At 45.9% G+C, this 24,912-nt stretch overlaps 1 protein-coding gene across 1 annotated transcript in view; it reads right to left on the bottom strand.

The window, feature by feature from the left end:
* The window catches only part of adamts14 (ADAM metallopeptidase with thrombospondin type 1 motif, 14), a 74,772-nt gene that overhangs the window by 34,739 nt on the left and 15,121 nt on the right, over window positions 1–24,912 (bottom strand). The window contains exons 3-4 of the mRNA XM_083636208.1: window positions 19,788–19,944; window positions 13,834–14,030 (exon numbers count right to left, since the gene is read on the bottom strand). Of these exons, the coding sequence (XP_083492334.1) occupies window positions 13,834–14,030; window positions 19,788–19,944 (354 nt within the window). The remainder of the gene's footprint in view (window positions 1–13,833; window positions 14,031–19,787; window positions 19,945–24,912) is intronic.

Below are 24,912 nucleotides of genomic sequence, written 5' to 3'. Positions count from 1 at the left end.
TTATTATATATTATTATATCAGTGATGTCACAATGTCTATCACCCTTGTGATGTCATCAGTGTCGTTACCCGAGCCATTGTGAGATCCCTGATGATTTCACAATGTCTATGACCTCATTACCATAAGGGATATGACATCATCAGTGCTTTCACTGATGGCATCATCATGACATCACTCACTGAGTCCACATGGTGATGGGTGGGAAGATGCTCCGCCCACACTGTTTGATTAACAGGTGATCTGAGGTCATAAATGACCAATGACATCACTAGTGGTGACCTGGCCACCAGGCCGAGCCGTCTAAGAACTGTATGACATCATCAGTTATTTATGACCTCATCAGGGATGTCATAGCAGCGTGGGCTGGCTGTTATTGGTCTATGCAAGATGATGTCATAGCAGTGTGAGCTGTGATTGGTCTACATAGCGCTCCCCGCACCCCCCCCCCCAACCCACACCAGATTCATGCCAGGGCCCTGAGAAGTATTTTGGCGAATTTTGGAGGCGATCGGAGCGACGGTGCAACTCCGGACAGACAGACAGACAGACTGACAGACAGACAGACAGACATGCCTCAAATTATAGTAGTAGGATATAGACTAGCATGAATGGGAATCTACATTATGGGGAACATGTGTAGCTCAGTCACTATAGTGTGTTCTGTTTTTCTGCACAGCCCTGTCTCTCTGCATGCATCTAGAATAGCAAATGAATGTGTTTAGTTGTGATGTAATAATGGGTGGGCAGCGTCTGGTTGGTAACATTTCACAAGACTAATAAAAGACTGATGTGATCATTGTTTTCCTCTTTGTCTGTTAGGTATTCCGACTGGCTATTCAGTGCGCTGTTTGAAAAAGGAAAATTAAGCACTTCAGTTCATGTTAAAGACTTAAAGCCATTGTGGGAAAGATTATGCATCATTAACTGAACATGAAACTACATTGGACAGTCTGTGTCTGTGGGGTAGTTTTGAGACGGACAGCTTTTAGAGGCAATGAAACAACACAGCACAATGCAAGAACGAAACTAAGCAATGTCAGCAGTTTGACAGCACTGTCATTTTCGAGGTAGACTGGAAAAGGGCGAAAAGAGTGGATGGCCTTTTCAAAGTATTGAAAAGAATTTGAAAGACAGTCAGTAAGCTGCCCTATGGCTCCAAAAGGCAGTGAGGGGAAACGGTTTGAAAACTTCAAAACCAGGAAATCACGTAAGATGATATGAGCAAGCTGCACTCAGCACACTCATGTTTGGCTCTGTGATGCTTTATATATCAAAGGAAACCAAAGAGACGACAGAGGCTGGAGATTTCACATCAGTGAGTCAAGCTTCCTGTGGATGCAGCGCTGCTTGATCCTGTGGAGGAGACATTTTCACACTTTTTGGATTCTTCACTGCCGGCGGTAGCCCCTTTCACAGCCGGTGGTAGCCCCTTTCACAGCCGGTGGTAGCCCCTTTCACAGCCGGTGGTAGCCCCTTTCCGAACTGTTAGTCCGCATATGATTTCATCATCTGCCGGACCACAGTCCCTTCTCCAGCAGTAGACTCTAGCGCTACTGAAACCCCCAAGCTGTCAAAATAGGAGATGATCTGGTCCCAGATCGGACCAGTGCCTCCTGATGGATGTAGTGAATTGGTGACTCTTGTTGATTGTATAGAGAATGCGGAAGAGACGTCGCACCGTGGCGTCTAGTGTTTGGCTATCATTACACGCCATGTAGTGAGGAATGTGCTAGTGCTAGCACTACATGTAGTGAGGAATGTGCTAGTGCTAGCACTACATGTAGTGAGGAATGCTCGCTGCAATTCTGTTGGTGAGTTGGAGGCTGTTTTGATTTTCTGGCAAGAAGAACAGGCAGCAAATCTTTGCCAATGTGTGATTTCCATTTGCTTATTTCACTTCAGTCTTGGGCTGCCAAATCTTATGGATCTAGCGCTATGTTGTTTATCATGGTTAGTTATGGTTATTTATAAAACGGCTCTCTCAAATCAAGCAATCTGATTGGTTCACAGCCATTGTATAAATCCAGTAACCCACTCCAATAACCCATGGCCATGGGTTATTGAGTTGCCATTGCAACTCTCTTACTAAAAGGCTTTGGTTACCTCAAATGACAACGTAGAAAAAACAAATGGCGGAGACAGCTGTCAGATCCTTGTGAATCGATCTTCGCTTATAACTTTACTAATACTTCGCAGAAAATTATGTTTTGTACAAGAATAGACGCGGGCTAATGTCTTCTTTGCAAAAAAAAGGCTGTTAACCCCGCATTTAACCCCGTAACGTTAGTTGGTGTCGGGCTTTGCAGAAAAGCTCTCAGCTTCTCAGCAAGCGCTGAGAATGCAGCGCTGCGCTCGAGCTGCGTGTCGGGCTTTCCAGAAAGCTCTCAGCTTCTCAGCAAGCGCCAGGATTGGCCAATGTCAACTTCAGTCTCCAGAACGATCCAATCAAATCACCCGCACGTTCTTGCGGTCCCGCCTTACAGTAGTGTTTCAACTGACTATCAGAATGACATGCCAGTCGGACTTATAGTATTATTATTATTATTATATTATCATACTTGGAAACCGTTTTATAAATGCAATATAGCACTCGAGCAGCGTGTGTTGTGGCATATATCCGGCTGCTCAGCAGTTATCCCACTCGGCCTGCGGCCTCGTGGGATAACAGCTGATCTGCGGGATATATTTGCCACAACACACTGGCTCTCATGCTATATTGCTTAAATATCGTTGCTTGGCATTGAGTTTCAATTTCTGCCGGTAGAGTCCATCTTTCTCTTTTCCCTTCTCCATGACCGATTGAACCAACGTTTACCAAACAGAAGGTAATCACTGTAGCAGGCACAGGTCATCAGAGCGCGTTCCTCACAGGACGTGACTAAACCTTCATCTTCACTGCCTCTACGCCAGTGCTTTTCAAAGTGGGGGCCACCAGTGGGTGCTAGGAAGGCCTCAACATGAATGGAAAAATATTTTTTCTCTCTTTTTTTTTTCAAATATGATTTTTATGTGGAAGGAAATGATTCAGTTATATTTGTTAACTAGCAATGTATGCGGTGCTGCCCGGGTTGAAAAGGCACAAAGCAATACAACTGCGTCTTTTGCTTGGTTGGAAATGATGGTGGTGTGTACAGGTGGTTTCCAGGACTTGAGGACCTGCCCATGACCTTCCCCCGGATCATAACCCACCGCCATGCAAATTTTCCGCCCAATCCAACCTGGGTTGTGGGCGTGCATAAAAGACCCACACACAGATGTTGACAGATGCTGTCAACTTTATTAACATATAGATACTATAGTATAATAAAAAAGATTAATATATATTTTTTAATAATATTCTATAATTATATGTATTGTATTATTAACAAAATGATTGAATCCTTTCCTTCCACATATAAATCAGCATGTGCTTTGCATGTTAGACCTTGTTGTTGTTGTTGTTAGACCTCTGGGCACCTGGGTAGTGTAGAGGTAAAAGCACTTGCCTACCACCGCCGCAGAGACCCGGGTTCAATTCCTGGCAGCGGTGTTTCCGGCTTGGTCAGACGTTCCTACAGACACAATTGGCCGTGTCTGCGGGTGGGAAACCGGTGGGGTATAAGTGCATTTATATCAACTCACAAAAAGCAACTAAAATGTGATTTGACAATTTTATTTCTGAGCTCTTCCAGACATTTAAATGAAAAACAATTCTGTTGTTCACTATAAAGCGCCAAATTTCTCATGTTTAAGTGCAAATGATTTTTATCAATTGACTTATAAGAGTCCTTGATGACCTTTCAATTATTAACATAAGCCATGATGCTCATCTTCATCACCTTGGATTTACAAGGCGTACGATGATATGGCGATATATTGATGTTTTCACTTTCGATCCATACACGATATGATATCAATGCAGTGAGATAAAAGAATCTGGAGACTGCGACTCCACCTCCTCCCACTATTCTCTTTGAGGCCAAAACAGGCCAAAACTAGTGTACCAGATTCTGCGCAGTAGCTCGTTTCCGATATATCTGAGGAGCACCTGAACGCAGCATGAGGGGGACCAGCCAGTGACTGCTTGAGACTGGCTGCCACAGCTGTCAATCATCCCTTTTTATATCGTCAAATAACTACTAAAGAAAAAACGGATTAGAAAAATTAACACTTGGACAGGCATGACTGTGATAAGAACTATCTAAAATGATATAAACCACCTTTGGGGGGAAAACATCTGACGTGTACTTTGATTGTTTAGTTAGGCGCATTTCCCCATTCACTAACATGGCAGAGGCGGGCCTTGTGACCTACTCTGGTACCCGCCACCAAAGCGGCGATCTAACATGTCAAGTGATGACATTGTTGTTGTTTTTTTGTTTTTTTTGCATTTTATTTCTTTAGATAGGACAGCAGGCAGACAGGAAAGGTGGGGAGAGATAGGGGATGACATGCAGCAAAGGACCTCGGGTCGGATTCGAACCCGCCGCACAGGCCGCGCGAAGGACCGAGCCTCCGTCGTACGCGTGCTACCAAGTGAGCCACCAGCACGCACACATTATTGGGTTTTATTACATTTTTGATCAAGTTAAGTGAAAATTGTATTACTTTTCCGGGTGTTATTACATTTCTGGTACATTAATGGGTGCTACAGCCCCCTTTTTCCAGACAGTAGTTCTGAGGTGCAAAGCTGCACCAGGCTGGGGCCAAACAAACCCTCCCAACGCGCACTCGGAATCCTGATGAAATGTGCAATATCTTGTTAAGACATTGGCAAGCATCCAGTGAAAGCAGTGTTATTACGCAATGGGCAAGCAGCCTGACCTAGTAGAAAAGTGATGACTGTCATTTGGATTTATAACAATGCTCTTTGAATGTGAATGTGCTCTGTGAATTATTTTGGGTTTCCAGGGTCTTTAATGGAGGGCCATGCTGGAATCCCAATCAAATCCCAAGTCCAATTTCCATTTGAGCATATTTTATTCCCATCAAAAGATCACTACATGTCAACACTCCTCTGGGGCCCTATAAAGTCAATCAACAGTTCCAATTTGTGGTTGATAAAGTTCAGGGAAAATAAGCGGTGGATTGACTCTTTTTCCATAAATCAAGTAGGCCATTTCCTTGGGCCATACAGTACATGCCGGTTATGGATTGTGATTATCGACATGCCAAACTGGCTCACTCTTGGCCGGTAAACACGGAGTCATTTGGCTTCACAAAGCGGCCTCACATTTGCTGCACGTGACTCGTAAACCTGTCACTGAGAGGAAACGTGTTTACCACTGCCTTTTAAGGCAAGTGGCTCTACACCTTGTGTGACAGAGCCACGCAGAAATGTGAATGTTGGTTTAAAATGAAATCTCTCACTTTTTGTACCTCTTAGAAAACCTGTCCGTCAATAATATGCAACCCTGATCTAAAAAGAAAGAAAGAAAAACGAAAGTAATTGATTAATTGGTGTCAGTGGTTCTCTGAAATATACAAGAGCCCTGAGGGAATGTCCTTTGTTTTCATTGATGCTAAAGCAGATGCCCCAGATAGTTGCGATGTCATCCCTGTCCATAAGCTAAACCCTCCAGCTACTAATGGCAATAGCATGTGCTGATAACTCCTGTTGTGCTGCCCCATAGAAATTACAGTCCTGAAACAACAAACAGCATTTATGTATGTAACGATGCAATTAAAATGGACATGCACCCTAAAACTGAATTTTGGAGAACAAGAAGAAACTACCAAGAAACCAGATCACATTTTCTGATTCATACTTATGAATGCAAAATAACAATACTGTTACTGTTAAATACTACACACACACACACACACACACACACACACGCACACACATGCACGCACGCACGCACACACACAGTATGTGTGTGGGGGGGCGGTTGTTGGCGTCTGGGTAGTGTAGAAGCTAAAATGCACTCGCCAGTCACCTGCCACCGCTTTTTGCATGCTAACTAACGTTAGCTAGCTAATTGTTAGCCAAAGTAGTATCAATTCCCTGTGAATTCTCACTTGCTTTGCTGTGAAGCTAGTAGCAGTTAGCATGCCTGCTTAGTTCTTATGGTTCCTATTGGCAATGTAAACAGAAAAATGCCGGGACCTGCGGGCAGTTAGTCCTCAGAACTGTTTGGTCCGAAAGCGCCTTATGACTTGAGTGACATGACATCACTGATCACAACACATTCACAATCACAAGTTCATAGACATTGTAAATAGTAAATGGACTGCATTTATATAGCGCATTTATATAGTGCATTTATATAGCCACGCAGGGTGCTGGCACAGCCATCAGGAGCAATTTGGGGTTCAGTGTCTTGCCCAAGGACTGACCTTCTAATTCGTGGACGACCCGCTCTACCTCCTGAGCCACAGCTGCCCCCACATTGTGACATCATCAGTGATGTAATGACTGTGCCAACAATGCCCAAAAGCTACAATCTCAGCTCACACTGCTATGGAGATTGTCGGCGGAGAGAAGGATCCAGGGGTGGAGGGAGAAGGGAGGGACAGAATGTAGGGAAACAGTGGATGGATAAATCCAGAAGGAGTCGGTAATGCAACATAAACCACAGAACACACTGCTATGACATCATTGATGAGGTCATAAATCACTGATGATGTCATACAGTTCTACATCACTGATGACATCACTGATGATGAGATTGATGGAAGCTATCTAGGACACGGGGCCAGCGCGTCTAGTCAGCTCAAAGCGCCACAACTTCACAGGCCACGGATTGTCCACTGGACTGACAGAGTAATGACGGAGTAGAAAAGGCCCTCTCATACCAACTGATGAGACCATACACATTGGAACACCCACGGACCGGATTCCAAACCTGTGACCTAATTTCATGGACCAGACCCCCGTCATCAGTGGTGTCACTGTCACTCGAGCAGCTGTGAGGTCATCAATGATGTCACTGCAACTGTGAGGTCATTGGCGATGTCATAAGTGCCGTTGTGATGTCATCAGTGATGTCATACATGCCAAGATATAAATAAGCGATGGCTAAACCTTGTCTTCTCCCTTCTCAAGCAAGCAAGCGTATAGAGAGGATGGATATCTATGATGGGATCATGTTTTTGCGTGCATTATTGGTCATCTTTGCCATAATGATGACTTTATTATCTTCTTATGAGGCACTGACTAAGCAAACTCGAGAATTGTGTAAGATGCAGCCCTTTCGTGCTGAGAAGAAGAAGAACAGAGGAAAGAAGAAGGAACAAAAGCCCAAAGGGAAGATCCCAAAACTGGAGGTAATCCCAGAGGCTCCTGAAGATGACCTGGTCCCTGAACCTGCTTCTGCCCCAGTTGTAGCTGCTGCCCTCCCTGAACCTGCCGCTGTCTCTGAGCCTGAACCAACTCCACCTGTAGCATCGGCAGAAGCCCAACCAGCGGCTGTTGCCGCCCCTAGTCGCCCTGAGTCCTCACCTGCTCCCTCACCTAAAGAAAAGAAGAAGAAAAAGGTGGACAAGGTGGACCCAGCCTCTACCCAAGCAGCCCCAGTTGTGTCTGCCCCTGCCCCAGCAAAACCTGCTCCTGCACCCGCCACAGCCAAGCCTGTTTCAGCACCAGCCAAGTCTACTGCAGCCCCAGGCAAGTCTTCTCCAGCTGCCTCCAAGTCTGCTGTGGTGCCCAAGCCTGCCCCAGTGCTGGAGGCTGTCACTAAGGAGGTCCCAGTGATGACAGTGCCCCCAGTGGGATCTCAGCCACCTGCCACTGTTGCAGCAAAAGCACAGGAACCCAAGAAGAAGGCCTCCAAGAAAAAGGCTGAGCCTGCTGCAGCAGTGGACAGTAGCATGGTCAATGAGGGAGAAGCTCACAGGCTCATCGAGATCATGTCTGAGAAGGCCGGCATCATTCAGGACACGTGCCACACGGCGACTCAGAAAGGAGACCCAGTGGCCATGCTGAAGAAACAACTGGATGAGAGGGAGAAACAGCTGGCAGCAGAACAAGAGGTTGCTACTGTGGCCAAGAACCGTCTCAGAGATCTCTCCAAAGAGCTGTTTGCTGTGAAGTCCAATTTGGCCAATGTGGAGAACAGGCTGAGTTGCCAGCTGAGTAAGCTGGAGCAAGAGATGATTGCACTGCAAGCTCGCATGCGGACTCGTTACCAGGACCATGTAGCCCAGACCCAGACGCTCAACGCAAAGATCCTTGGCCTGCAGGACCAACTGGAAAAAGGGCCAAATACCAAACTGCAGCAGGAGAACTCCATTCTTCGCGACGCTGTCATCCGGGTCACCAGCCAGGCTGAGACCAAACAAAATGCGGAGCTGGCCAAACTGTGTCAGGATTATGCTAAGCTGATCAAGGACTTCGGGGAGAAGACAGAGAGAGTGCAGGCTGATGAGCACATCAGGAGAGGCCTGGGGGCCAAGGTCTCCGCCACTGAGAAGCCCAGCCATGCGGAGAGCAAGCAGGCATTACAGAGGAGACTGGATATGGTGTGTGATGAGCAGAGGACTGCGCAGAGCAGCAACAGTAGCCTGCAGGCCAGCATGGAGAACGCCCAGCAGGACAATCGAGCCCTCTCAGAGCCCAATGGAAAAATCTCGGACCTAGAGATAATCCTAGAGGCTCCTGAAGATAACCTGGTCCCTGAACCTGCTTCTGCTCCAGTTGTAGCTGCTGCCCTCCCTGACCCTGTTGCTGTCTCTGAGCCAACTCCACCTGTAGCATCTGCAGAAGCCCAACCAACGGCTGCTGCTGGCCCAAGTCCTGTTGTTGCCGAGTCCTCACCTGCTACCTCACCTAAAGAAAAGAAGAAGAAAAAGGTGCACAAGGTGGAGCCAGCCTCTACCCAAGCAGCCCCAGTTGTCTCTGCCCCTGCCCCAGCAAAACCTGCTCCTGCACCCGCCACAGCCAAGCCTGTTTCAGCACCAGCCAAGTCTACTGCAGCCCCAGGCAAGTCTTCTCCAGCTCCCTCCAAGTCTGCTGTGGTGCGCAAGCCTGCCCCAGTGCTGGAGGCTGTCACCAAGGAGGTCCCAGTGGGATCTCAGCCACCTGCCACTGTTGTAGCAAAGGCACAGGAACCCAAGAAGAATGCCTCCAAGAAAAAGGCTGAGCCTGCTGCAGCAGTGGACAGTAGCATGGTCAATGAAGGAGAAGCTCACAGGCTCATCGAGATCATGTCTGAGAAGGCCGGCATCATTCAGGACACGTGCCACACGGCGACTCAGAAAGGAGACCCAGTGGCCATGCTGAAGAAACAACTGGATGAGAGGGAGAAACAGCTGGCAGCAGATCAAGAGGTTGCTACTGTGGCCAAGAACCATCTGAGAGATCTCTCCAAAGAGCTGTCTGCTGTGAAGTCCAATTTGGCCAGTGTGGAGAACAGGCTGAGTTCCCAGCTGAGTAAGCTGGAGCAAGAGATGATTGCACTGCAAGCTCGCATGCGGACCCGTTACCAGGATGATGTAGCCCAGACCCAGACGCTCAACGCAAAGATCCTTGGCCTGCAGGACCAACTGGAAAAAGGGCCAAATACCAAACTGCAGCAGGAGAACTCCATTCTTTGCGACGCCGTCATCCGGGTCACCAGCCAGGCTGAGACCAAACATAATGCGGAGCTGGCCAAGCTGTGTCAGGTCTATGCTAAGCTGACCAAGGATTTCGGGGAGAAGACAGAGAATCTGCAGGCTGATGAGCACATCAGGAGAGGCCTGGAGGCCAAGGTCTCCGCCACTGAGAAGCCCAGCCATGCGGAGAGCAAGCAGGCATTACAGAGGAGACTGGATATGGTGTGTGATGAGCAGAGGACTGCGCAGAGCAGCAACAGTAGCCTGCAGGCCAGCATGGAGAACGCCCAGCAGGACAAAATAGCGCTCTCCCAGAGCCCAATGGAAAGATCCTGGAACGAGATAATCCCAGAGGCTCATGAAGATGACCTGGTCCCTGAACCTGCTTCTGCCCCAGTTGTAGCTGCTGCCCTCCCTGAACCTGTTGCTGTCTCTGAGCCTGAACCAACTCCACCTGTAGCTATGCAGAAGCCCAACCAACGGCTGCTGCTGGCCAAAGTCCTGTTGTTGCCGAGTCCTCACCTGCTCCCTCACCTAAAGAAAAAAAGAAGAAAAACCTGGACAAGGTGAGGCCAGCCTCTACCCAAGCAGCCCCAGTTGTCTCTGCCCCTGCCCCAGCAAAGCCTGCTCCTGCACCCGCCACAGCCAAGCCTGTTTCAGCACCAGCCAAGTCTACTGCAGCCCCAGGCAAGTCTTCTCCAGCTCCCTCCAAGTCTGCTGTGGTGCCCAAGCCTGCCCCAGTGCTGGAGGCTGTCACCAAGGAGGTCCCAGTGATGGATGCCCTCACTCAGCTAGAGCAGACACAGGCAGAGGAGAGCCAGCTTGAACAGCAAGTGGCCACCATCAACTCACTTCAGTAATTGCAGCAGCAGTACTCCCATTTTCAGAAAATGTACCCCAGATCAAATTTGAGCAGGCCCAACTTGAATATTAATAGACATCTCTGCCGCATGCTACATCTGTAATATTGAATGTCGATGATGTATGTACTGTATGCTTTTCCTTTCTTTTTTCCCTGTCTGAGCCTGTTTGTCTGTTTTGTTCATGTATTCCAAAATGTTTGACAATAAAATATTAAAAGTCCAAATACCTCACAATGAGGATGAAACCACCAAAATATCTGGCATGACATCATCACTGATGACATCATCACTGATATCCCTTCCTGACTGAATGAATGACTCACCCCACCAAGCCTTCCCTTGACCACGTGCTGCTGCGCACGTGGTAAAAAACAAGGGCAAATTCGGCCCAGGACCACGTGCGTATACAGAATACATCACAATGACACATTATTAGCAAAAAAGAAGACACATCAAACCATTATCAAGCCACAGTAATCAAGAGAAGTGAAGCAAAGAAGCGATCTCAGCCTTCAAGGCTAACATTGCATGGGGAGCTCTGTGCCCCTGCATCTCATGCCATAGGACCTGCTTCAGCAATGGTGTAACAAAGGCCGATTTAGAGCAACTGAGGAAGGCTACAATTTTGACTCAATCAATTGATGACATCATCACTGATGACAGCCTATCCATTATCCATTCCTGACTGAATGAATGACTCACCCACCCCAGCGCTGCGCATGCGCACACTGCGCACATGGTAATCAGTCTATGACATCAAGGATGATGTCACAATGTCTATGACATCATCAGTGATGTCATACACTGAGTGTTGTCATAGACGGAATTGTGATGTCATCATTGATGTCTTAAATCCTTCCCTGCTGAGGTCTCTTGCCCACAGCCCAGCCAAGCCTGAACCTGCGACAACATGGACCCAGCTTGAGCCACTTCCAGACACAATGTGAAGCACTTTGAATTGCCTCTGTGTATGAAATGTGCTATACAAATAAACTTGACTTGACTTGACTTGACAAGGGACACGTGCCCGGTGGCGCATGAGTTGGCATGAGTTTGGTCACACCCAAAAAAAGTCTGCCCATGGTGCATCGTCTCCAGAGTCTCCACCCAAACTGAGCATGCACAGAGAACGGAATCTCTGCGTAAAACCTCTGATAAGTTGGGACAAAATATGTGTTACTGATGAAGCACTCTTCCTTGGCCTAAGCCCAAATGCTTTGGGATGTAGGCAGGCTACACCCAAAGCATTTAAGCTTAATATTCCATTCACAGAAGCCTATTCAGCAACATTAATAGTCTAAAGAATACTCAAATGAACCCAAGCTTCTCCCAGATTTGTGTTATGAGCTCAAATGCTTAAACTGTTTTAAACTGACCTATATACTTACACATAGCATCAAAACTGTTTCACACATCGACCTGATTTTTAAACACAGATTTAGTGAAATACGTTTCATGGCACTCGTTGCAATCAGCTCTTTAGGTTTGGAATCCGTGTTTAGCAGATTTAACTGGTGATATAACAAGTCACAGGTCCTACCGAGGGACGGACCATGCCCACATAATATTGGGATAATGACAAAGCCAGGGGAAGCACACGGAGGCTTGGAGTTGGACTGTTATGACGGAGAATGAGAGTAGCAGCTGTGGCCTCCAGGCGTTAGGTATCCCTGGCTTGTGTACAGCATCACATCGACGTGGACAGAACCTGCTCCGCGCTCAAACAACATGGCCATTGTGCGGCAGGCACCACTGCAGTCTCCTTGGCTTTGTGCAGACAGGATGTTCAGTAATCAATCCCTCAGGGAGAGTTTCTCCAGGTGGTACTACACATTCTCCAGCCACGGAGCAGGGATTCGGAGGGATTTGAGTGGGCAGAGCTCTCTCAGACACAAGCCTGTGGCTTACAAGTGGAGCTAAAGGCTTTTCAACCTCATTTGTATAAACGGCACCTTTCGGAGGTTCGCAAATGTTGTTTCCCTTGTCGAATGCCAATTGGCTTAACCCATTGATACCTGATGGAGCAATTGTGTGTGTATCCCTTTAAGACCGCGAACCGCGTGGCGCGGTTCGCGGTCTTAAAGGGATACACACACAAATGAGGGATATACACGCAAATGCTGCATCAGGTATCAATGGGTTAATAATACATTTGGATATACATTTTGAGACTTGCTCTTTTTCATATCTAAGCTTGTGTAGGTGCATCTTCACATGACTTCACTTTCTGTGTTGGGATATAATATCTGTAAGATGAAGAATTTCCTCATAATATCTGCCTCTCTCTGCTGGTGAAGAGTGAAGTCGTAGTAATTGCTTATCAGAGAGCAGGCACTAAATGCCAAGTACTGACAACTCATTCTGACAGCTACTTAGCAGCATAGCCAGCCAAGGTCATTAAAAATCAGAGGCTGCTCTCTGCTCCAGCCATTCGCGGTGGGAATATAAATATAATATCCTGTTTATATAAACACATCATTCTGTGTCGGCAGGGCTCGGTAGTGTGAGCGGACCTCTGGCGTCGCTCTCCATGGCGGCCATGCGCGGCTCCCAGTCAACTTCATAATTGGCCTAGTGCAGCTAATCAGACCACCATGCTGGGCCCAAATGGTAACTGTTACAGAGTGAAACCAGCACCCTGTGAAAATCTGACTTGGGGGATTTGGACCCAGTAAGCAGATTATGGTGGTAGGAGCTGGTGGAACCCGTAATGAATGAATCGATAATCCATAAACAGCTCGAGAAACGGAGGGTCTGGGGACAAATGTGGCAACATCCGATGTCAGAGAGGACAAGTAGAGAGACCTGGGAGGTCCAAACCTAGACAGACAGCAGCCCCAAATGATCGGTACTCGATACCTTTAAGCAGGCATCGACCAAAATAACTCAATAAGTAGTATTGAAGAAACGTCTCCAGTCAAACGATACCTGCATTCCTTTTTGTATACACATCTAGATTTCTTTTTAATGGTTTTAGCGCTCTTTGATTTAATGCGACGTGTGTGATTGGCTCACTACCGCAGCAGCTTCAACCCATACAGTCTGTGGTGGTGAAGTCGAGCGCGGGGGTATGTGATGAAGATCAATGAATGTATTCGAAAATGAATGAATGAATGAATAAAGTAGGGGGGAGGTATTGAATCAAGTACTATTGGTATCTGTAGAAGTTTAAAGGTACTGGTATTGGTATTGGTATTGGTATTGGTATTGGTACTGGTATTGGTACTGATATCGTTAGTTTTTTTAATGATACCCAACCCTCCCCAAAATACATCTGAGTGTACAAAAATACAAAAAATACAACCCAGCAGCAATATCAAGTCACATGAGAGTATATTGTATATTGGGATTTGACACAGTGATGTATGGATGTGTGGATTTGACACAGTGATGTGTGAATGACAATTGACTGCTCGCTTTCTTCAAGGAGCTGCAGAGAAACAACAGACTTACGATGTTCATGAGCGTGAGCACGTAGTTCTGTACGTGCTCCTTGCCGTGGAAGCGCACCACCGAGTCGTCCACGGCCAGCAGCACCTCGATGTTGTAGTCGTCCTTCTTGGCGTGTCTTCGTTTGCGCTCGGACTCCGACAGTTTGTGCTCGACCAGATCCAGAGCCGCGGGCAGATCTGCGATTCCAAAGTCCGCCACTGCAAAACAGAGGAGCAGCACACGTGTGCGAATTAAATTAATCATGTTTCCCCCCCCCCCCCCCCCCCCATGATTTTCCTCCCATTTTCTCCCCAGTTGTACTTGGCCAATTCCCCCTGCTGTCCCGGTCATTGCTCCACCCCCTCTGCCCATCTGCGGAGAGTTATAGACTAGCACCATGCTTCCTCCGATACATTGCAGTCGCCAGCTTTTCACCTGACATCGAGGAGTTCCACCAGCAGGACGTAACACGTGGGAGCATCACGCTATTCCCCCCCAGTTCCCCTCCCACCAACCAGAGGAGGCACTAGTGCAGCGACCAGGACACATACCCTTAACCCGGCTTCCCACCTGCAGACACTGCCCTTTTCGCAGCAGCCATTTTGAGGTCTCAAAGCAGGGTAAACAGGTGTAACCAATAAACATTCATGATATAGTTCCACTCTATTTAGGACGGTGCTCCAGTGCCAGGGCCCTCATTAATGTTATTTACAGTAGGTGCTCCAGTGCCAGGGCCCTCATTAATGTTATTTGTAAACCTGTGTTTACACTGCTCTGACACTCAAAATGACTGCTGTGAAAAGAACTCTTTTGAGCTGGATGGCCTCCGTCGCTGGAAGCTCGATGACGTCGACGGTGGCTCTGACTACGTGAGACTACCTGGGTGCCATATAGGCCTATCTCTCTGTTACTCTGAGGTAGGTAATGCAATCATGAGGTTGTTTCAAAGCTTTTTGTACTATTTATTTACCCAGTGACTGATTTGACTTGTTTGTGATAGTTTATTATCTCCTGTCTCCTGTCTACCTGGTAGATGCTGTGAATATCAACGTTTGTCACATTTGAACCACTCATTGAACTGCATCGATTGGACAAATCTGGATTGTACCAATTCATCCAGAAAGCTGTGAGATGAAGCAGACTTTGTGAGATGAAGCAGTGAGGCGTTATGCTCCACAGGTTCAGAAGATGGACTCGACCAACTGGAAACGGCATTTGCTGCCTGCCATGTGTGACGATCACGGCGATAGCAATCATCTCACATGTTAAATGTCATCGTAGCAGTTGTTGACAAAACGAACACATCTGAAAGGCTGGAATTGCTTCATTCAAATATAAAGCTGGCATGTTGTCGCTCTGGGCTACGAATGATCACATTCCGTTATGATTGCAGATAATTCCACAGAAATTCACATAAACTGTAGGATGGCACTGAGCCAAGCCTACCTGACAGAGACGGAGAAACGATGCCGGTAATTAGCCTGGTAAACCATACTGATCAGGAATGAGTTCACATCTGCTTTTACCAGACTGTTTGAATAATTCGCTTATAGTGATCAATACTCCGCTTACAGTGATCATTTTAGGCCTTGTCCCACCTGAGAACAATGAAAACAATGTTTAAAACTACAGTAATTCTATGTTTTTTTTTCCCTTCCAAACTTCGAAAAATGAGCCAACGAGATACAGCAGCGATACTTGGTGCATGTCTGTCTGTATATATGGAGAGATGGCTGCGTCTCTGTCTGTCTATGCGAGACCGCTGTGTTTGAAACAGCTGGAGGCCGAGGCTAACTTACTGTATGTATTTTTAAAGTCAATAACAGTCAGTAAATAGCAAGGCTGTCCATTTCATTATTTTATATCTACTGCATTCAGGTCAAATCTAAATGTCAATTAGATGGTCATCTGCATGAGAACTACGTAGAGAAAAAGAAATAAATCGGTTATCATGATCATCCGCTTATAGTGATCAATTTAACCCGTCCCAAGGTGATCACTATAAGAGGAGTGCACTGTAAAAGAAAAAGGAGAAAGGAGATTTTGAGTGCAAAAAACTCGTCAACTTCTTTCATATGATCTACAGTGAAAACTCAAGTCAACTTCTTTCATGATATACAGTGAAAACTCAAGTCAACTTCTTTCATATGATCTATAGTGAAAACTCAAGTCAACTTCTTATGATCTACAGTGAAAACTCAAGTCAACTTCTTTCATATGATCTACAGTGAAAACTCAAGTGAACTTCTTTCATATGATCTACAGTGAAAACTCAAGTCAACTTCTTTCATGTGATCTACTACAGTGAAAACTCAAGTCAACTTCCTTCATATGATCTACACTGAAAACTCAAGTCAACTTCTTTCATATGATCTACTACAGTGAAAACTCAAGTCAACTTCTTTCATATGATCTACTACAGTGAAAACTCAAGTCAACTTCTTTCATATGATCTACAGTGAAAACTCAAGTCAACTTCTTTCATATGATCTATAGTGAAAACTCAAGTCAACTTCTTATGATCTACAGTGAAAACTCAAGTCAACTTCTTTCATATGATCTACAGTGAAAACTCAAGTGAACTTCTTTCATATGATCTACAGTGAAAACTCAAGTCAACTTCTTTCATATGATCTACAGTGAAAACTCAAGTCAACTTCTTTCATGTGATCTACTACAGTGAAAACTCAAGTCAACTTCCTTCATATGATCTACACTGAAAACTCAAGTCAACTTCTTTCATATGATCTACTACAGTGAAAACTCAAGTCAACTTCTTTCATGTGATCTACTACAGTGAAAACTCAAGTCAACTTCTTTCATATGATCTACAGTGAAAACTCAAGTCAACTTCTTTCATGTGATCTACAGTGAAAACTCAAGTCAACTTCTTTCATATGATCTACAGTGAAAACTCAAGTCAACTTCTTTCATATGATATACAGTGAAAACTCAAGTCAACTTCTTTCATATGATATACAGTGAAAACTCAAGTCAACTTCTTTCATATGATATACAGTGAAAACTCAAGTCAACTTCTTTCATATGATCTACAGTGAAAACTCAAGTCAACTTCTTTCATGTGATCTACTACAGTGAAAACTCAAGTCAACTTCTTTCATAATGATCTACAGTGAAAACTCAAGTCAACTTCTTTCATATGATCTACAGTGAAAACTCAAGTCAACTTCTTTCATATGATCTACAGTGAAAACTCAAGTCAACTTCTTTCATATGATATACAGTGAAAACTCAAGTCAACTTCTTTCATAATGATCTACAGTGAAAACTCAAGTCAACTTCTTTCATATGATATACAGTGAAAACTCAAGTCAACTTCTTTCATAATGATCTACAGTGAAAACTCAAGTCAACTTCTTTCATATGATCTACAGTGAAAACTCAAGTCAACTTCTTTCATATGATCTACTACAGTGAAAACTCAAGTCAACTTCTTTCATATGATCTACTACAGTGAAAACTCAAGTCAACTTCTTTCATACTACTACAGTGAAAACTCAAGTAAACTTCTTTATGATCTACTACAGTGAAAGTGAAATCTGACTTGATGTTCAGTTCCACTCAGGGGCGGACTGGGATCATAATTCAGGCCGGGCATTAGATACCAAGCAGGCCAGGCCGATACGGGCCGACGCGCGTGCCGGCGTCCGAAGGGCGGCGGCGGAAAATTTGGGGCGTTTGAAGCTCAATTTGGGCCGTTTGAAGCCCAATTTGGGCCGTTTGAAGCCAGATTTGGGTCGTTTAAAGCCAGATTTGGGCTGTTTGAAGCCCGATTTGGGCCGTTTGAAGCCCAATTTGGGCCGTTTGAAGCCCAATTTGGGCCAAGTCCAATTTTACAATGAGATGCACCCACTTTAAACCTGAATAAAGTAATAAAACCACTAGTAAACCAGTAGGCGGCGCCTGGCCTGCTGTTCAGTGAGTGGCCTGGCCTGGCTTGCAAAAAAAAAAAAAAAAAAAAAAAAAAATTTTTTTTTTTTTTGGCAGGCCAGGCCAGGCCAGGCCACCGGGCATTTGCCCGACGTGCCCGATTATGCAGTCCGCCACTGGTTCCACTGCAGGGACACTCTCCTGCTGCCGTGTACTGTACATCTTTACCGCTGAGTGAACAGAGAGGACATTCTGTTAAATATACAGCCTTGAGTTTCCCACAGACTTGACTTCCAGTTGACTGCTCGAGTGGACTGACTGAATGTTGAAAAACTTCCAAACACAAAAGCAGTGTGTTGCAAAGTGCTTTGACAAAATGGTGTCGTTGGGAAACGGGGGGAAAAGGAGGGAGAGCGTGAAACACTAACGGCAAAATGAAGAGGCGAGAGGCAATGTAAGAGCACAGCTAAAAGCACAGAATAAGAGCGACAGAGCATAAAAAGACTTGGACTGTACAGAAAAAGCCCTATCACCCGCCAGTCTTAACCGGGACCTCGGGACCGCCGGAGCTCGGCCCCTTATTAGCGGACCTGAGGGACCTGGCAGTACCGTCCGTGCGGGGACAACAATCAGAAAAAACACCCAGAAGCAACACCGTGAAAAGCTTTAAAGACAAGCAAGCGCACGATTGGTCTGAATATATACTGCAGCGCTGTCTGCATGACATTTTGCCTAGGTACAGAAGCTGTGATGTAAAAGGTAAAAAAAAAAAAAAAAATCATTATTCCTCTAAATGTAATTTCACAGCCTGTGTATTAAATCCCACATCACTTTATAGAGGTATGAATAAATAATAATGGTGAAATTGAATGCAATCCATTCCATGAGGGTGGTAAAAAGAAGAAAGTTCTAGGGGGGGGGGGGGGGGGGTTTGAGCTGTGTGTGGAGCCAAGTCAAAAGAGCCATACATCAGTTTTACAGTCGCAGACACCGGGGGGCGAGAGTGGACCCGCCAGATGCTCGAGCTATTGTTACAGCGAGAGGGAAGAAGGAATATAAAAGGAATCCATGCTGGAGTTGGGTCACTGGACTCAGTGGACTGAGAAGGAAAGATCACACACACACATACACACACACACACACACACACACACACACACACACACACATGCGCGCGCACACACACTCACACACACACACACCAGTACTACCACAGGAGCCATACCTCACTTCCCCAGCTGGTTTAGTGAAGACTGCTTCTGCTGCATCCAGTGACGGAAAGTAACTAAGTAAATGTACTCAAATACTGTACTTTTTTCTTCTTCTTCTGATTTCCCCCCAGTTTATCCCCAATTGCTTCCTCTGACACATGCACCTGACAGCGGGGAGCTACACCGGCAGGACATAGCATGTGGGAGGATCACGCTATTCCCACCTGTTCCCTTCCGCCCGAACAGGCGCCCCGACCGACCAGAGGAGGCGCTAGTGCAGCGACCCGGACACGTAACCCTAATCCGGCTTCCCACCCGCAGACACGGCCAATCGTGCCTGTATGGACGCCTGAGCAAGCCGGAGGCAACACGGGGCACCATACTTTTGTACTTTTACTTACATGCAAGTACATTTTGAGTGCAGGACTTTTACTTGTAACAGAGTATTTTTACACTGTGGTATTTCTACTATTCTATTTTACTTAAGTAAAAGATCTGAGTACTTCTGAGACACTGGCTGTGTCTGTCTAGGAGCGATAATAGTTTAAAACCTGTTAAAGTTAAATTGAATGCACTGGAGCAATCAGTAGTAGTATTATAGCATATAGTATTATACAATCCCCGCTATTATGGACCTACGTACATTATGCACGCACGGACACACACGCAAGCACACACACGCACGCACACACACGCACACACACACACACACACACACACACACACACACACACACACACACACACACACATGCACATCCACATAAACACACACACACACACACACACACACACACACACACACACACACACGCGCGCGCGCACACACAGGCCTGTCTGTTTCCACTGACGTCATGCTCCCTTGCCTTGCCTACCTTCATTGTGGAGGTCCTCCCTTCTCTGGCCCGTTCCCCGCTTGATGGCCGACCTGCGGTAGACCACGTGGACACGCCCCTTCACTTCCACATCCTGCTGGCCCTTCTCAAGGGGCTCGATGAAAAACTCCCCATTATCAGTCCGGATTAGACCTGCCTGGAAAAAGAGGGCTCCCAATTAGTGCGCTGCTCCGCCTTCAAAGGGCCAGCGACCGTGCTGCAGCCGCTAATGACAGTGTGCCTGATCAACTGGAAGATTGAGCGCAGGGGCTGGATGTCTCCTGTGACGCAGCAATGACGCAGGTAGACACAGTTTGAGGGGGATAGGGCTTTAGCGAGATTCCGAGGCCTTCACCGAGATTGATGGAGTGTGGCTGTGTTTTTCAGCCCCGGACAAGATGAGGAGCATGCCTGCATTCAGCCATACATCTCCATCTGCTTGAAGTTGTACTTGGCCAATTTCCCCGGCCAAGCTGGCCAGCCACGTTATTGTTCCCCCTCTGCCGATCTGGGGAGAGCCGTTAGACTAGACAACAGTGTGGTTCTCAAACTTTCACGTCGTCAAGGACCCCTAAGCTGACACAAATTAGACCATTTGATAAGATTTTTTCCCAGGGTCCCCCATCTGATAAGATTTTAGCTTTTGTGACGACCCTCCCAATCTCCTGGCCCGGTCTTATTCTAATGATCTAGTGTGTTATATCAAACATGTTATATCAGATGTTATATCAAACATGTTTGCATTTCCAAGCCGAATCTAGACGCAGTCGGGTAGTGTAAACTCACCAACAACTCAAATGCATCATCTCGTCAATATCGATGAAAAAAAATGATGAAGCTGTACAGTAACAAGCCGATACAGTGTTTCGCCCACACCAAACTAGCTAGTTATTCTTCATACAATACATTTATATTTCTGGATACAGGAAAGACTCAATTACGTTACATCAACGACAACACTGTAAACTAAGCCCTTTGCTCCATCGACCGTCTAATAAATAGCATGGTTGAGCAGTGTCAAGTCAGCCAGAATAAAATGGAAACTTACGGTTATAACCTTCAAAATAAAATTTAAAAGAAAGCACTGTTGTACAAAACGTACCAAAGAGGAAATAAAGAAAGGATTTGCAGAGAAACCTGTTGTAAATGAACATACAAGGTTGTGTCTTCAAAAAGACCATTTGAACCCGTGTGTGAAGGTGTGTCATGCCAACTGGCTGAAAGGGGTGATGGGAGGGCGGGGCGGATTTTGAAATGCAGGATGGCAGGGGCAGAGGTGTGCACTCTGCTGTCCCCGGCGCATGCCGGTGTGAATTCCCCATGTTTAAAACAGTTTTGTTGGCACAAAGGCCCGTGCCCAGCCAGAAAACTAGAGACTATATGAAGCTCCACCTCACGTTAGTCGGCTGTGCAATGGAATGGGGCGAGGAGGAACGAATTCCACCCAAACCTAGTCCCATTTTTTTTTTAATAATAACAAAATCGATCCAAATTCCACAGGATCGATTCCAATCCTTAACGATCAATTATCGATTTTCGACAATTGATGAACATCCCTAGTGTGTGTGTGTGTGTGTGTGTGTGTGAGAGTGAGTGAGTGAATGAGTGAATGAGAAGGTGTGTGTTTGTGTTAATGCCAAGTGGCTAAAATGGGGGAAATGGGGGGGGGGGGGGGGGGGATTTTAAAATACAGGATGGCAGGGGCAGAGGGCCGAAATGTGGTATGTACCTATGGTATGTACTGTAGGTCAAGTGTGACACAGTAGTATGTGTGAACTGAAGGTGCGTGTTTGAGTTTATGCCAATTGACTAAAAGGGGGGTCAGTGTGGGGCAAATTTTGAAATGCAGGGTGGCAGAGGCAGAGTAGGATTGGCTGCCCCTGTCATTCTGCATTTCAGAAATTTGCATAATTTGAGCTTGTTTTAGTGCCTTGACTCGGGGCGTCAATGAAAACAGAGGCGATGCTGCAGGATGCCTTCAATACAAGCAAGGAGGAGTCAAGTCGTTCCCTTACAGATCCAGCTCAGATAAGTGGGTACACAGCGACCTGGCCCCATACACACACACACACACACACACACACACACACACACACACAGCGACCTGGCCCCCCACTTCTAAAGGAAACCACTGGAACCTTCCCTTGTGGTCTCTGTAACCACTGCCCAAACATGTACAAGTGCAACACAGCTGATCCACATTGGAAACCTTACAGAATGGTTTCCTTTGCCAACTGCAACAGCACATCACACACACATCACACACATCACACACACACACACACACACACACACACACACACACATCACATACATCACACACAGACATACACACACATCACATCACACACATCACACATCCCATACATCACAAACATACACACATACACAGATCACACACATACACACACACATCACACACATACATGCTGGAATGGCCTTGTGGGCACTTTGATGTCAAGCAGACATAAGGGGACAGACAGAGAAACAGAGAAACAGACAGAGCCCGAGCTCCTTTTATATACTGAGGCTCGGTTAATACCTACCTAGGCTCGGCCGCTGCGCGGCCTCACCTGCCCTGCAGCTCGACCGCTGTGCTGTGTTGCTCTTATGACATCACTGATGATGTCACAACTTTGCATCACGGATGACATCACCATGCTCTTATGACATCACTGATGATGTCACAATAACTATGACATCATCAGTGACAGTAGGATTTATGACATCAATGATGATGTCACAGTGGGATTTATGACATCACAGTGGGACAATCACAGTGGGACAGAGACACCAAGCCCGAGCTCCCATTTATGTTGGGATAGATGGATAGATAGATAGATAGATAGATAGATAGATAGATAGATAGATAGATAGATAGATAGATAGATAGATAGATAGATAGATAGATAGATAGATATAGATAGATAGATAAGTGGGCCTTGGGTTTGTTTTTCTTTGTTGCCTGCAGGGGGCGACTCCACTGGCTCCAAAAATAAGTCAGATTGGATGGAAGTAAATGGGAAAATGACCCTACTTCTCACTTGATTGATGACCTCAGTAAACCACCTTCTGAATGAGTTGATGGTCTCAATCACTAGTTTCAAGTCTTCTTCAATGCAGCACCATGTTCATTTATGTTCAAGTATGCTCCCATCTCCAGTCAAATAGACATTAGACAATAAAGAAGACTATGTTTTGGGGCGTGATTGACAGGTGGCCTGTCCAGTGATCCCGCAGCTTGCCAATCGCAGACCAATAGCAGGTGGCACTGCATCTCTGTGGAGAAAGCCCTGGCGCTGGCTGCTTCTGGCTCCAAATAACCAAGATGGTGACGGCCAAAATTCAAGATTCAAGATTCAATCAATGTATTGCCATGCCATGTCAACATAGTTGAGAGGAATTTGTCTTGGTTTACAGTCAGACAAAGACAAAGCAGCAGCACATATATATAATATACAAAACAATCAACATAAAAACCAACATTCAGGCACAGTACCCAGCAGCATCATGTTCAGCATAAAGTGCAAAGTGCTACATAATGATGATTCAGTGCAAATTCAGATGCCTTGTGGCTTGGAGGTAGGTGCTATCTCTGAAGCGAGATGCTCCTGTATCTCCTGCCTGATAGGAGGTTAAGGAGGTAGTGTGCCGGATGAGAGCGGTCTGCTATGATTTTATTAGCCTTCCTGATTATTCTTGTGGAATAGAGTGATGTGAGTGAGGGGAGACTACAGCCGATGATTTTAGATGCTCGGCGTACTACTCTTTCAAGCCGAGTCTTGTCCTATAGTAGTTGTGTGACCAAACCAGACAAGCATGGAGAAAGTAAGAACACTCTCAATAGCAGACCTGTAGAAGTGGGTCATGGCTGCTTGACTGACCCTGTCGGAGGAAGTAGAGTCGCTGGTGGGATTTGCTGATCTTGAGACTGGTGTTGAGATCCCATGATAGGGATTTGTGGATGGTGGTCTCGAGGAACCGGAAGGAGGTGACCCTCTCTACCACTTTTCCATTGATGGAAAGAGGGGGAAGGGGGCGAGTGCTCTTTCTAAAATTGGTTTTGGAGATGTGAGGTATCAGGTGGTTGTTCTCACACCACCTCACCAAAACTCCAGGCTTCAAAACGCTAGTCCACAAACCACTGGGTGACATCACGGTGGCTACGACCATATTTCCATACGAGTATGGGTGTAGCGTACGAGAGAGAGAGAGAAAGAGAGAGCAACATTTACACACACACACACACACACACACACACACACACACACACACACACACACACACACACACACACACACACACACACACACACAGTTTTCCATCAAGTAAACATCCTCTGTTTTAGACCTCTTTGCTGTATATGTGACTGGAGGTAAATATTTGAATGGATCGTATTAGACTCTGGTGTATTCCAGACTAGCTTTCGCTCAAAGCTTCGATACTAGAGCAGTGATTCTCAAAGTGTGAGCCACAGCCCACTGGTGGGCCATGGAGGTACTGCAGGTGGGCCATGAGTGGCCTTTTTTCTTTCTTTTTTTTCAAGGCGGACGCTTTTGGACGAACACAAACTACCAAATGGACCGTAGTCGTACTGTACTTGGCTAGAAAGCTTGTATAATACACTAACAAACTAGGTTAGACCACCGAAATCAGTTTTTACTTTACTATACATCCTGGCTGGAACATGCCGCTAATACTGTTTAACGCCTGCCAGCTTTCAACCCATGTCAGGCTAATTTGAATTCAATCTAGCTAAAAGCTCAGAAAAGTGCAGTGCATTGTTTGGAGGGTAGGAAGTGAAATGCTTCTGCATTTCAAATCACCTGTCAAATCTTTCACCCCTGTGCACGCAAATACTTCTGATGAGTAAGCGGAGGAAATGTTGGCAATCTGGCTTTTGGGTATTTTGCCAAAAGAAAATTGTATGTGGATGGATTATTAATTTCCCTTATGCCCAAATTCAAGTTATATAAAACAAAATATTTCATATAAAAAACATATAGGGAAATACATCATCTTAGACCCGTGTGTTGATCAGAGTTGTCATTAAAGGGTTGGGTGGGCCCCGGAAGATTTTCACATTTCAAAGTGGGCCGCGGCATTCTTAAGTTTGGGAACACCT

Source organism: Poromitra crassiceps, assembly GCF_964638095.1.
Source record: "Poromitra crassiceps genome assembly, chromosome: 4".
Taxonomy (NCBI): domain Eukaryota; kingdom Metazoa; phylum Chordata; class Actinopteri; order Beryciformes; family Melamphaidae; genus Poromitra; species Poromitra crassiceps.
This window is presented reverse-complemented; position numbering and strand designations above follow the sequence as displayed.